The 15,255-nt window shown below is 45.3% G+C and overlaps 1 protein-coding gene across 11 annotated transcripts in view; it reads left to right on the top strand.

The window, feature by feature from the left end:
- Positions 1-15,255, top strand: part of LOC119173336 (uncharacterized) — a 763,312-nt gene that overhangs the window by 713,323 nt on the left and 34,734 nt on the right. For 9 of the 11 annotated variants that reach the window (XR_012895463.1, XR_012895464.1, XM_075896116.1 and 6 more), the window contains one exon: positions 4,533-4,739. The exons of the other annotated variants lie outside the window; for them this stretch is intronic. Coding sequence is in view for 7 of the 9 variants with exons in the window: in XM_075896116.1 (XP_075752231.1) it covers positions 4,533-4,664 (132 nt within the window). In the remaining 2 variants the exon portion in view is untranslated. Of the gene's footprint in view, positions 1-4,532; positions 4,740-15,255 lie in introns of those variants that run through there. 11 annotated transcript variants of the gene reach the window in all.

Raw genomic sequence — 15,255 nt, 5'->3', positions numbered from 1 at the left:
GATTAGTTTGTTTCGCAGCACAGTCACATGCTTTGACCGGGACAGGTTGCGATCAATGACGACCCCTAAATAGCGGTGGTGCTTAACCACGGGAATCACTGCTCCGTGAGCGAAGATTGGGTACCGCGACATTAATTTCTTCGTAAATGCCAATGCAGCACATTTTGCTATTGAAAGTTCCAGGCCTTGACGACGTAAGTACTTAGATGTTATTGATGTGCCTTGTTGTAGCCTTGCTCGCAGTTGTGGTCGCGTTGCTCCAGATGCCCATATGCATATGTCGTCCGCATACGCACTGATCCTGACAACGTCGGGAAGCTCAGCTTCAAGGCCAATTAGTGTTATGTTAAAAAGCATGGGGCTCAGGACGGCTCCTTGCGGAACTCCACGGCTTACGAGGTGCTTGGCCGTGTCACCATCGGATGTCGACATAAAAATGGTACGTCCTCTGAGATAGCTCCCTATCCATGCGTGTAGTCGGCCACCTACGCCGATGTCTTCAAGTGCATCAAGAATGGCCTCATGGTAGACGCTATCGTACGCGCCCTTTATATCTAAGAAAATGGCCCCTACCAATCTCCGACGTTGTTTTTCCTTTTCAACAGAAGAAACTAGATCTACAACACCATCTATAGATGATCGACCACTACGGAAGCCATTTATGAAATCTGGTAAGCCGACATTATTCTCTAGCAGCCATTCCAATCTTGCCAGCACCATGCGTTCCATCACCTTACCGATGCAACTGGCTAGGGCAATGGGTCTATAAGAAGACAACTCGTGTGAACACTTGCCTGGTTTCAGTAAGGCCACTATGCGGCTGCACTTCCAACTCTCTGGGACTGTCGCTGTTTCCCACGTAGAGTTGTAGAACGACAAGAGAGCCTGCCTTGCTTCCTGGCTGAGGTGATATAGAGCCGAATAAGTAATTCCGTCAGGCCCGGGTGCGGACGACCGTCGGGACGTAGAAATCGCAGCGTCGAGTTCGTGCATTGTGAATGGTAAGTCGAGGCGATCGTCGCTGGATGGCGGTGAGGCTAAATTCGAAGGTAATATCGATGAAGAGGTCATACCTACGAGTAAGTGGCAGTAATCTTCTGCAACCTCTACTTCAGGTCGACCTTGCTTTAGAGCCAAAGATCGGAAAGGGAACAACTGTTGAGTGGGCGTCTGAAGGCTTCGCACAGTTTGCCATATTCGAGACAGGGGTTTTCTGGGATCAAGAGAGCTACAAAATACCCTCCACCGTTGCCTATCGAGCTTATCGAGGTGTCGCAATACATGTCGTTGTGCTTGGCGTGCTGTAGATAGGTCAGATGGTGATTTCGTCCTCCTGTATTTTCTCTCTGCCCGGCGACGAATTGCACGAAGGTATTCATATTGTGCGTCAAGTTGTGATCTTGGTAGCGGCACATTCACAAGTTTCGTATGCGATGTTAAGGCTGACGCAATTAGGCTTTCTATTTCAGATATAGATTGAATGTTCCCGCACTGAGCATTTACAGAAGCTTGGAATCCTGGCCAGTCTACGCTTTTCACAGGCCGGGGAGACGAACAACGGAATCCTTTTAGCTGTATATATGTAGGGAGATGGTCACTTCCATGTGTTTCAACGTCTACAAACCAATAGGTGGTAGGCAAGAGACTTCTGCTCACAAAACATACGTCTAGACAGCTGCTGTACGATGCGCCACGGAGGTAAGTAGGTGAGCCATCGTTAATGGACATAAGTCCCTGATTGAGCACAAAATCGGCAATGTCCCTACCGCGGGTGTTCATTGAGGAAGAACCCCACATGGGATGATGTGCATTAAAATCCCCAACCAATACATGTGGTCCAGGGCAAGCTTGGAGAACAGACAAGAGATGGGGACAGTCCACGTGGCTTCTAGGAGGAATGTATCCACCAATGATTGATATTGTACGTCGCTTGTGCTTTATAGATAGGCAAATATAGTCGTTAGAAGCATGAGGAGCCACGGCATGTCTCACGTACGTTAAATCTTGACGTACGCATATAATTACTTTGCTCGTATTTCGATCATCACGTGACCACAAAGTGACGTATCCGGAAATACGAAACGACGACATCATATTCGGCTCACATGTTACAACCAACGGAAATTTGTATTTAAATATCCGTTGTCGAAAGTCAGACAATCGGCTTCGCAAACCTCGTGCGTTCCACTGCATTATAGCAGAGGTGCGCACACGTTCATCGTAGAAATTCGCCATATTGTTTATGAAAGGGTCAGCAGTAGCGGTTCCAGCACGTTGAGGATCTGCACTGCTGTTTTCGCTCCTGGCGTGTGTAGCTCGTTGAGAATCGCACGAATAGATTTTAGTAGATGCTTCAGCATAGTTTGGCTCTTCTCAGTTTCTTGCCTATCATTTTCCGCCCTCTTTGAAGTTGCAGCCCATGATGTGGTCTTTTTTATTGCTCCGATCGGTAGCGAAGGCCACTCAGTATCTGAAGCATCGGCGTGCAACGCGGGCGTTGGTCCACTATCTGCATCTCTGGAACGTGGTGCGTACAACATGGGTGTAGCGGCCTGATAATGCGCACGTGTATGTTCATCTGTTGCTGATGGTGATGCATCACTCCTATGTCCACTATAATTTCGCTGGTGCCTACGTTTTGGACGACGTCTGTGTCGGCGGATGGATGTGACTGCCTCTCTGTGTGTCGAGTTGTCTCTGACCATCTTCCGCAGGACGCGAATTTCTTCTTTGATCTTCGGGCACTCCTTCGACGTTGCTTCATGTGCACCAGAGCAGTTTGGGCATTTCAATGGAACAGCAGTATCGCAGTTTTCCACCTTATGAGACCCGCCGCACCGCTGGCAAGTTGTCTCACTTTTGCACACTGCGCTGACGTGTCCCAACTTGCAGAACTTGTGACACTGCAAAGGCCGTGGCACGTAAGGGCGCACGGGATGTCTCACGTATCCAACCTTCACGCTAGAGGGCAGAGTCTCAGAATCAAATACTAGTTTGATGCAGCGAGACTGCCCGAAGCGGCGTATGGTCACGATTTTGACTGTTGACGTCACAAGATTCTGCAGGTCAGCGTCTGTGATGTCAGCGTCGACGTCATTTATCACGCCAGTCGTTGTTCCTTTCCCGTGAGCGAGAAACGCGCGAACTGAAATACTTCCGAGCTGCGTGACGGCCTTCAGTTTGTCAAGAATGGTTTTGTTTGTCACATCAACTGACAATATGTTTTTCCTGCTATTTATGCGAATTTCACTCACTTGAGCAGGTGCTACTCGCTCGAAATAATTAGTCAACGACTGCCTGTTTAGTGAGTTCAGGTTGTCTGATGTAGACATGGGTACATACGAGATGGTGAAACATTGCTTGCCTTTGTCTAGCGCCGGTTGTGGCTCCGCCGTTGATGACGTCCTGCGAAGCTTCCTTTTCAACCGGCGGGTATGGAATGTCCTGAAGTCGGCTTCCGATTCCATCTCTTCCACTGATGAGCTCTCGGTAGAGTCATCGCAAGGAGCATATGCGCCAAGGCGGTCACCCACATTCGGTCCATCCTTATGCAAACGGCTAGGGCCCGCTGTCTCGTTGGATGGATGGTCCCCCATCCCGGGGGGTGACGTCTTCCGTTCCGCTTGTTCAGAGAAAGTCAGGAATTATGACAGTTTAAGAAAAAACGATAGTTGTTCAAGGCAGAATTACGCCCGAACGCAAGTGTACAGAAGTGTACACAAGAAGAGCGTGCATGCGACTAACCGTTGCAGTCAACTTCATATGAGCGGCCTTCTCCTTTTGAAGAGCAACTGCTGCGATGAGCGAAGGAACCATTGTGCTCTCTCTAACTTGTGGTGAGAGCCCAAGGCATAGAGAAGATCTCATCGCGAGGTAAGCCTGCACACATTCCTCGGGGCAAGGTTCTCTAAAGGGCGCCATTTGAGGCCCGCCACTTTCCTAGTGATGACGAAAACACACTGAAGCCAATGAGCTCCGAGTATCGCTACATTGTCGAACAAAGAGCAAATCATCGCATAACTTTGGCGCCACATGAATACGTGGGCATTAGGTGGTGTGTTTCTGTACTCAAACACACATTGATACGTAATTTCAAAGACCACAGTGTTTCTTAGGGTGTGCTGAAAATTCGAACCTATGCACGAAAGAGTGCTGGCAGACGTCTTTCATCTCTCGACGACATTTTCAGTGAAGCACGCAGACACACGGCTATTTTTTGTGATCTCTTTGTGCGTACTATTACGGATGTCGTTTTTGTCGCTGAAATGAAGAGAGTAATGTTTTTTTTTGCCCTGGAATAAACCACCGACATGCACGGTCAATCACCGTCATCCAAGAATAGAACATGTCATAAGCTTCCTATTTTACCCCGCAATTGTGCCTATACGCATGCAATTACTTTGATGAGGTTATGAACTTTGAACCTTTGAATATATTGTCTAGTAGTACTGTGAACTACAGTTTATGCTTTTTTACAATTTGTTAGTTTAGCTTACTTGTTAGATGTTAATCTTTGCCTATTTTATTTTCAGTGCAACGAAAATAGCGTCAGAAACTCGTGTCCACAAGGCTGCGCTTGCCGTGTCTTGAATGAACTGAAGCCGCCTTTATATATGTGTTTCCAGGAAGGAAAGACACCACCAATGGGATTTTCTTATGTCTGAGCCACCTTTATATCTCTTTTCTTAATATTTTGTCGCATGAAGATTGAAGCTTGATTAAATTTATTGTAGACCTCATGGTATTGCACTTTGTACAAGTGGTTTATTGTTTTCCGCACCAGCTGAAACCTATCTGCACCAAGTAGCCCAATGAAATTTCATGTTCATGGACTCGCGTTGCTTTAGAAACTCCAAGAGTTCAAGCTACTGGAAGTATTTTATTGTCACGAATTCAGTGCTTGCAGAAAAATCACCCAAACAGACAAACATCTGCGCCTGACCCAGTAAGCAAGAGCCTAGAAGCGGAATGCACGCACAATCAGACAACCTATTTTAGAGCACACAGATTCCGTAGGAAAGTCAGCGAGAATCAACGGCTGAGTGGTCTCTTTGGCTTCTCAGTAATTAGATAATAATGACTGCGGGCGGGTGGCGACAACGAAGAGCAGAAAAGAAAATGAAGGATATGTTTGGCATGAGGAGCAGAGTAAAAGATGGACTGCTCGGTCGTAGTCCCGTGTTGTTTGTAGTCGTCATTCAAGATTGGACGAGTGGCGCGGTGCTGTACGACATAAAAGCGGATGATGGACGTAATAAAGTTCTGTCGCAAGTTCAGCACTCGTGCTGTGCACTGTGTCCCTTCGTCCTCGTGGTCTTGTTGCGCTGTGTTTTCCTGGTTAAATCAGAGATTCTTCTTGGTGCACTTCATTTCACTTTAGATTCTTAAAGACTACTGAATAGGGCAATATATAAGAGGTGCTATTACAGGAGAGCCCGAAGACGTCAATTGAAAACACACTTTGTTGTATTGTCCAAGGAGCTTGAAGCAATGGTAACGGATAATGGCACAGTTGTAGGAAAGACTCTTCCCGTCTGATGCTTCGTGGAAACAAAAATTGGCAGATCCCACGTACAAAGGGAATCGATGATATGCGAAGCACAAATGATGAAGGATGATATGTCAACTAAATCAGTACAACGTTACGCGGCGGAGGTAAATTATGCCGCACATGGCTTTCATGTCATCATTATCCTGTTTGAACGTGTCATTTGCCTTCTTCATCTATTCGTGTCACCCCATACCAAACTTCGTATATGTGAAGCTAGTAAAACGGCTGCGAGCATGCTATGAGCGTAACATGTCAAGTTTTAATTGACACGCATGCCATGATTGTCATGTTTGGACCTGTCATTTCCATTCGCCGTCCGTTCTCATCAGGTAATACCAAGTTTAGTATACGTGGAGCTAGCGAAACGGCCGCGAGTGCATCGAGAGCGTGGTATCTTGTCATGTTCTTACATGTCAGGCGTGTGAAGATTTTCATGTTTGCACCATGGCAGTCACATACCTTCATCGTTCATTCGGGTCCTTTCATACCAACTTTTTGTTATACGTGAAGCTAGTGAAACGGCAACGAGCGCATCATGAAGGGCTCAGCATACCCCAACGTTACGTTGACGCGTGCGCACGCTGGGCGCAGTGATGGTCCGTTAGCTAAACCTGGGTGCTCTATCGTCTGATGACAGACACGACTGGCGCGAGCAGTGCCTGTCAGCGCGGCCCGTTGGCAATTGGTGCGAAATGCTACAGGCTGCGTTTCGCGCCGGCACAGACAGCACTGACTCAGACAGCACTGCGTCAGCCCCTCTTCTTCACGGAAGGGTGCCAGGCGCACTTTAACGCGCATGCGTCAAAGCAACGCAGTGCGTCGTGCGCCTATGAGTACGTGGCAGGCAGATCAGCGCCAAGCGCCATGGCATCGCCGGTGCGACGCCACAAAACGCCGGCGCGCACGCACACCGGGTCACGTGGAAGTGTATTGACGCATTGAGTGTGGCATGTAGTTATGTTCTTACATGACATGCATCTCATCATTATCAAGTTTTCACCAGTCACATACCTTTGCCATCCACTCACGTGGCGTAATACCGAATTCGGTACATGCGAAGCTAGCGAAACGGCCGCGAGCGCATTATGGACGCAGCATGTAGTGATATTGTTACATGACACGCATCTCTTGATTGTCATGTTTGCACTAATCACAAACCTTCGTAATCCGTTCACATCCCGTGATATCAAACTTGGTATATGTGAAGCTAGCGAAACTACCACGAGCGCATCATGAGCGTGGCCCGTAGTCATGTTGTTACATGACACGCATCTTATGATCATTATGCTTGCATCAATCACATACCTTCGTCATCAATTCATGTCCCGTCATACCGAATCCGGTATACCAAAGCTAGCGTAATGGTCCTGAGCGCATCATGAGCATGGCATGTAGTCATGTTGTTACAAGACATGCATCTCGTGATTATCATGTTGGCACCAGTCACAAACATTCATCATTCATTCACGTCCCATAATACCGAATTTGGCACAGGCGAAGCTAGCCATACGACTACGAGTGCATTATGAGTGTGGCATGTAGTCATGTTGTTACAAGGCCGGCATGTCACGAATATAATGTTAGGGTCTGTCGCTTCTGTTCGCCTTGCAGTCAGCTCGTAACATAATAGTTTCGCAAGATGTCGTGAACGAAAGCTCCGCAAAAGCAGCAAGACCATGAAATGTAAATTACGACATTTATGATATACTTTATGATTTTAATGGTATGACTAATCACTTATTCTCGCCGTGCAGTCATGTTTTGCCATTCCAATTTTGGTATCGATACCCTTATAGATAGCGCCAGGAGAGCTATAAGCCGTAGGTGGATAGATAGATAGATAGATAGGTAGATAGATAGATAGATAGATAGATAGATAGATAGATAGATAGATAGATAGATAGATAGATTCTGCGGCAGCTGCATTTCCGATGGAGGCGGAAATGTTGTAGGCCCGTGTACTCAGATTTGGGTGCACGTTAAAAAACCCCAGGTGGTCGAAATTTCCGGAGCCCTCCACTGCGGCGTCTCTCATAATCAAATGGTGGTTTTAGGACGTTAAACCCCAAATATCTATCTATAGATAGATAGATAGATAGATAGATAGATAGATAGATAGATAGATAGATGTAGATAGATAGATAGATGTAGATAGATGTAGATAGATGTAGATAGATAGATAGATATATGTAGACAGATGTAGATATAGATAGATATAGATAGATATAGATAGATAGATAGATAGCCTCATAGTCACCGCAGTTCGCTAAGAAATGCTCCACTTTAAAAAAATAGTGAGAATATGGAACAGTTCTGGCCATACTGCATCCCACGTGCCCACACTGCAGCTTACAGCAAATTCATCACAGGGTTCGAAACACTATGCATACTCTACGCTGGCGTTATTATACTGTCTCTAGAGCTGTCGATTTGCAGACCATCCCAGGTGCTCCTAATAAAGCGGAAGCTTTGGGAGTCTCATGAAATGTGAAAGTTGAGGGTCGGCATGTCTTCACTACCAATGCTAATCTCATTACCAGATCACGTCACAGTGTTGTGATATCATATTGACGCCACTTATCATGTTACGTCACCAGATGGCGTCATCACTTCGTCAGAAGTGAGCCGATCACGGAGGCAATACCAAACCAGCTATTGTGCAGAAAGCGTGGAGCAACTCTGGTCGCAACGCTTTCTCCGGGTGCGGGCAAGAATCAATAAATAGACAGAGCAGAAAAACACATCTTGGCTTTTCCATTTCGAATCACCTTACGCAAACTCATTAGAGGTATGTGAGCTCTTTTCAACATTATATTTCTTAACTTCTCTTTCTGATTGTAACATTCAGCCTTCAACGCAGGGTTGATCTCTACTATACTTTTATTGATAAGTTCAACCACTGTCCTTTGCTTTTCAAGGTACTTTTACGTCCCCTATTTGATCACCTGGTATGAGTTTCAATATTTGCCAGAATCTCACAGCTAATCGCAAAAAATCGTGGCCTGTCTTCTCTCTTCTTTATCTCACCTATCTCGAAACAAGAATAAAGGTAATAAAAGTGTATGTGCCCGGTTTCTGAAAACTTGTGCGCACACAGCTGCCAGAAAGATTTCTTGGGTTGTGATTCTAGACTAGATCAGGCAAAGCGCGCAAAAAGTGCTGCCTGCAATAGGCCGTCTTCTTTTCTTTAGGCGGGACTGGGAAATAACAAACATGCAAATATAAGTTGCTTTGCGCACTAATACCATAATTAAGGAATGCAACGCTTGATCACTAAAACCGGTCTATCTAATTTGTCCAAAGAACACCGGAGCATTCGGCACTTATGACACACCAAACATGTCCCACTGAATTACGAGGGTTTTTGGTATTCAAGTGCAGGTACCACCTCCATCCACGTTATTAGGCTGTGACAACAGTCATGCAGAGAGAGTGTCCTACATACTGTCCTGCCTGAAACGCGCCGTTGTTGGTGGTCACCTCAGCTTGATCGCATGCTTACATTTTTTTGCAGCATTGGTGAGTGCCGCTGCAACAAAGCCTTACCGGGGCTAACCACTGGACGGCAAAACAGACGAGAGAGCTGGTCGTCATGTTTTTTTTTTTTAAGTAGAACTCGCGTTGCAAATAGAGAAGTGGCCAGGGTAACGATGCGCCATGTTGGCCCAGTTCTTTCAACTTTGTTCTCTAACAATCTGTGCAGAAAGAAACGGAAGGGACTACTACGTCAGGAGCTTCCATTCGTGTATAGATGTTCAAGGGCTGTCCATTTTTAAAAATAAAATATTTCTTGACATTAGATAATGCCCACTTGCTGGCTGAAGTGTCATATTTGTGGATAATTGCGGTTGGTACTATGGTACTACAAAAAAATGGTATACTCTGGCATAAGATCTGCCAGCTTCAATTCAAAAATTTAGACGACGGTTTTACTTGAGTTTTCTGATAAAGTAACTGTACTATGTTCGTGCTCCGTTTCAAATGGTGACGCATTGTTCTAAAGTGGTGTTTATGAGAAAAGTGTTGAACTACCCGGATCTTGTCTAACAAAAATAACTAAAAACAAAACGCATGCAGTTAATAAAAATATTTTATTATTGACAATTTTCATGAATTTTGAAGCACGCGCTTAGTACACTTGGATATAACACGTGAGAATTTTAATACACACTGTTATACGTGTAAACAAAGATTTTTCACATGCCAGGTTGATTAGCGATTCCATAGCTAACTACTTACACCAGATATGAACAGTCTGCAGAAATATGCAGCAACTACGTTACTGCATCTTGTCCATTTGTGTTGCTTCTAGTAATGTTATGTCTCAACAGTGTGTGGAAAGGAAAGTTACAGCATTGCACATTCCTTTCAATTGCTCCAGACACTGAGAAACAGATTGTGCTTCAGAACATGATAAAGTACTTCAGGGACGAAGCTCCTTAAAGTCGACTTTTCTTCATTGTCGGCGTTGTGCGCCGTAGGCGCCGTGGGCGATCATGATTATCAGGATGGCGATGAAGGAGAAGCGCGTTCCGAACCACGCATTCTCTTTCTGTCATCACGGCACTGCATACGCAAGGTAAACACTATACGCCAAGAATATGGCAATAATGATGGTGAACAGAACGACAATGGTCACCTTAGACAAAGACTGGTTTGTGGAGCAGATGACATCTTCATGTATTTCACGATGTATTCCGTATTGCTTGAAACAACCACCAGCAGGGGAACGTGCACAGACCTCATTTTTGTTACCCTTACGCTAGATTCGATACCAAAAGGCACTACTAATCAAGGCGAAACCACAATCACAACTCCACACAACATGATCAATGAATACTACCCCACTTTGTCACCGATTTATATGCGCGAGCGGTCCATTTCATGGGTGATTTACAGTAACGCCGCATGATACCTGTGCTTTGCTCAATCATCATCAATCACTTCGTGGATACACCGCTAGTTTGCGCAGGCGTTAAAGCACGCCATTTTTCATGGACTTAAAAAATTCTCTAATGTTGTTGGTGCGCTCGATCCAAAGTTTCGACACGTTGACGTGTGCTTGGCAACGTTGACTTTTCTTCTGGAACGCTGGAACTGATATTCTTAACGCGCGCCTGCTTCTTACCTTTTTATCTGATCCAGACAAAACGGAGCAGTGGCACCTTCAGTGAAGGTTCAAGTGGAGGAGATCCCGCTGTGTCGGACTGTGTGGGTCAAAGAAACGACTGAAACATATTGAAGGAGCATTGGTTCCCACTGTCGTGGCCTCTGGGGAAGTACATCTTGACTACACCCTGCTTTACACGGGGTTGCTATTATTCGCATCTGCAGTAGCTAATACGATATTCAGAAGCATATGTCGGTGACCTCACTTTTGAGTCGACTTACTCTGGCTCACTCAGAGTCAGATAAACCATCCATTATGAAGCTGGGTGAGTCTGGGTGAGTAAATACAAACAGCAAAAAATTACAAACAGCGAAAAAGCCTTCAACGAGATTCAGCAGCGTCTCCAAAAAGCACCAGTCCTCGGAGACTTTGACGATGACGCCTGGAAACGGTTCACACCGATGCCAGAAATGTCGGATTAGGAGATGTACTCGTACAGTGGCAGGATGGTGTCGAACGAGTCACTGCTCAGGTGAGAAGAACCCTTTCCCGATCAGAGAAAAGTGCTTGCCACTAAAAAGAATGCCTTGCGGTAGTGTGGACCATTATGAAATTCCGCCCATATTTGTACGGTGTCCTTTTAAATGTTGTCAGCGGCCAACACTCCCTTGGTTGGCTGACAAGTTTCAAAGACCCATAATGACGGTTGGCGTGCTGGAGCCTATAGTTTCAAGAATTTGACATGACAATTGTCTACAGGTCGGTAAAATGACATTGAGAAGCCTATTGCCTTTCTTGTGCGCCATATTTCCCCCCCCCCCTTTCGCAGGTCATATCGCATTAGCCATGTCTTTCAAGTTGCCCGTCAACGTTTCCGCACCGTTACTTTTGCTGCCTCATTTTTTCTTCGTGCAGCAAAAGACTGGAATGACCTCCCCCACCATATTGCAGCAATCACCTGTTCATCAACATTTATGCATAGCGTCACAAGCCATTTTTCAAGCTAATTCATAACTTTTTTGTACGTTTTTTGTGACCGCACCCTTTATGTAATGTCCCCTTGGGAACCTTAGGGGTAATAAAATGGTAAAAAAGCGTTGTAGTCAGTGGTCGTTGACTGTGATTCCCAAGTAATTAGCTGCGCTACCATCCACACTTCTAGCTCCAGCATTGCAGAGCAGGTTGCCATTAATCTTGCATTGATGGACGGTGTGCACGACACAACTTATTCAGACTGTAAGGCTGGTATTAAGGCATTTCAAATAAGTATGGTGGCTCTCCAGGTCCTACAGATCCATGAAAGCGTCAAGTGCCTCGAAAATTGCTTGTTGGTCTGGTTTTCTGCACACTTTGAAACCATTAGAGGTGCTTGGATCAATCCGAGTGAAGAGGCGCATTCGGCTGCACAACATTTTACTGAGCGTGAACTGGGTAACGCGTCAACTCCTGGGTGATCCGAATCTCTTTGCGCGTACAATGAGATATGCAAGCACCATTATATCTAAAGAAAAGCATTGCCCCTGTGAATCCTCGCTGTGCCGAACACAAGCTGTTACCTTCAGACTCCTCCAAACAATAACCTACCCGAGCCCTGGGGCACTGCACACAATATACCCCGAACACTTATCATACCCGGTTTGCCCCTTGGATGCGGGACTTCGAGCATGTCCTGTGGGGCTGTGCCTTTACTTATCCTCCTTTCGACCAAGAGAAAATGAAGAGAATGATTAGGGCTGAGGACTTCACCTCTTAAATCTTGGCCATCCAGAGGGCCCGTGCGAGGGCAGTCAGGTTTAACGTGACCATCGCCGAGTGTGCCTAGCGAGGTGACGCTGACTTTACTCAGGTCTATTGCAAACCCAACACAGCTGTTTCACTCACTCACTCAATCACTCTATGCACAGTACATATGCATGTAAGCCCTTGAATACTTGTGCAATATTTATGCCATTATTCTTGCTGAGTAAATGCATCACTGTGCCACAACAATTGTTACATTTTCGAGTATGCAAGACAAGAAATACAACAAAAGTAAGGGAAAGATGCGTGACTTTGTGATAAAACACCTCTTTATCACGCAAATGTCCCAGATTCGACTCTCACTCAGACTGAAAGTTTTTCATTATTTATTTCGTTTGCATCTTTCTCGATTTTTCGGTCATGGGCACGATGAGGACTTTTCGCTCACCATCAATGACGCCGACAATGATGCAGCTACCAACATTGGAATTTCTGCGGAAAGAGCTCTTTAACGCTTCTGCGTTAGCAGCTAACGTATAGTAGGTGAGGGCTCGGGCGATCCTGAGTGCTTTGAAGAAGACGAGAGCAATCAGCACGTTGGGGTTATGCACCGCTCACGTTCGAGAATTACTTCTTGAATGTGAAGCATTTCTTAGCGAACTTCGGCGACATTGCGCGTGTCTATCTATCTATCTATCTATCTATCTATCTATCTATCTATCTATCTATCTATCTATCTATCTATCTATCTATCTATCTATCTATCTATCTATCTATCTATCTATCTATCTATCTATCTATCTATCTATCTATCTATCTATCTATATATATATATCTATCTATATATCTATCACCTGTCTATCTAACTGGCCACCTACAACTTTCAGCTCTCCTGGCCGTTTCCATTATGGTATTATTACCAAACTTGGTAGGCATAACAGGACTGTATGAAGAACATATTTGACTAGTCATAACACGAAAATCGTGAGATGAATTTCATGAACGTTATGATTTACATTTTATGGTCCAGTAGTTCTTGCGGTGGTTTCGGCAACATAGCATGTTGCAAAACCGGTATGGTAGGACATGATTGTGTGACGAAGACAAGCGACAGACCCTAACATGAAAATCATGAGATGAGTGTAATGTAACAGCATTACTACATGTTAAGCTTATGATGTGTTCGCGGTCGTTTCGCTAGCGTCTTATATGCCAAATTTGATATAACGGTACTTGACTGGATTACGAAGGTATGTGACTGATTCAAACATGATAATCATGAGGTGCTTGTTACGTAACAACACGACTACATGCTACGCTCATGATACGCTGGCGGCCGTTTCCCTAGCTTCACTCATACCAAATTTAGTATTACGGTACGTGTACGCATGACACAGGTATATTACTGGTGCACACGTAATAAACATGAGATGCATGTAATGTAACAACGTGACTACATGCTACGCTCATGATGTGCTCACGGCCGTTTCGCTAGCTTTACGCATGCCAAATTTGGTATTACGTGATGACAATGGATAACGGTGGTATGTGACTGGTGCAAACATGTTAATCATCAGATGCGTGTCATGTCAAAACATGACTACATGCCACAGTCAAGGCGCCAATACATTTCGACGTGACGCGGTGCACGTGCTCACTGGCGTACATTTTGTAGGGTCATCCTGGCCTTGCTACGCCAGGCACCGGTCCTGCCATATACTCGCAGACGGGCGCTGCGATGCACTACTTTGACGCATGCACATTTCAGCGCGCCCGGCTTCCATCCGTCACGAAAAGAGAGAGACGCAGTGTTGTCTGGCTAATTCATGGGCGCAAAATGCAGTATGTCGCATTTCGCGCCGGTTGCCATCGGACCGCTCCGGCGGACGCTGGTCGCGCTGTTCGCACCAGGCGTCAGACTATGGCGTGCTCGCGTTTTGCGATCGTTGCGTCGTTGTGCCCAGCGTGCGTGAGCGTGAACGCTGTATTGGAGTATATTGGGCCCTTCATGATGCGATCTTAGCCGTTTTGCAAGCGCCACGTTTACCGAATTCGGTGTAAAGTGACGTCAATGAATGACGAAAGTATATGGCATGTGCAAACATGATAATCGTTACACGCGTGTCATGTAAAAACATGACAACACACCGTGCTCATAGCGTGCTTCCTCCCGTTTTGCTAGCTTGACATATACGAATGGTTGTATTACGTGGCGTGAATAGACGACGACGGCAAATGAGCAAGATAATCTTCACATGCATGTCAGGTCAATTTGACTACATGCTACGCTCATAGCCCGCACTCGAGGTCCTACTACTAGCTCCACATATACCAAATTTAGTATGAGGTGACGGGAGTTGACGACGAATGTAAATGACATGTGCAATTATGATAATAATGACATGAAAGTCATGTACGGACCAATATATCTCCGCCTCGTAACGTTATACCGATTTTAAAATGACGTATCAACCTTTCTAATTCGTGCTTCGCATATCATCAATTCCCACTGTACGTGGGATCTGCCTTTTTTTCTGATGTCTCACAAGCTTAGCAAAACAAAATTTTCAAAATTTAAAAACATAAGCAACACTTTTAATTCTGAAAATATAATTTCTCCTGTAGCTTCATTTCTGGGCCACAGCAACGGGAGCGTCTGCATAACATTCACAGGAAGGTTCACTTGTTAGGTCATTCTCAATAAAATTGTAGTTCTTTGGAGGTCTCTTTTATTTACTCATTTTTGATATTGATATGTAGGTTTAACGTCCCAAAACCACCATATGAATAGGAGAGGTGCCGTTGTGAAGGGCTCCCGAAAATTTGACCACCTGGGGTTTTTTAACGTGCGCCC

This window comes from Rhipicephalus microplus, chromosome 5 (assembly GCF_043290135.1).
Source record: "Rhipicephalus microplus isolate Deutch F79 chromosome 5, USDA_Rmic, whole genome shotgun sequence".
NCBI lineage: Eukaryota > Metazoa > Arthropoda > Arachnida > Ixodida > Ixodidae > Rhipicephalus > Rhipicephalus microplus.
This window is presented reverse-complemented; position numbering and strand designations above follow the sequence as displayed.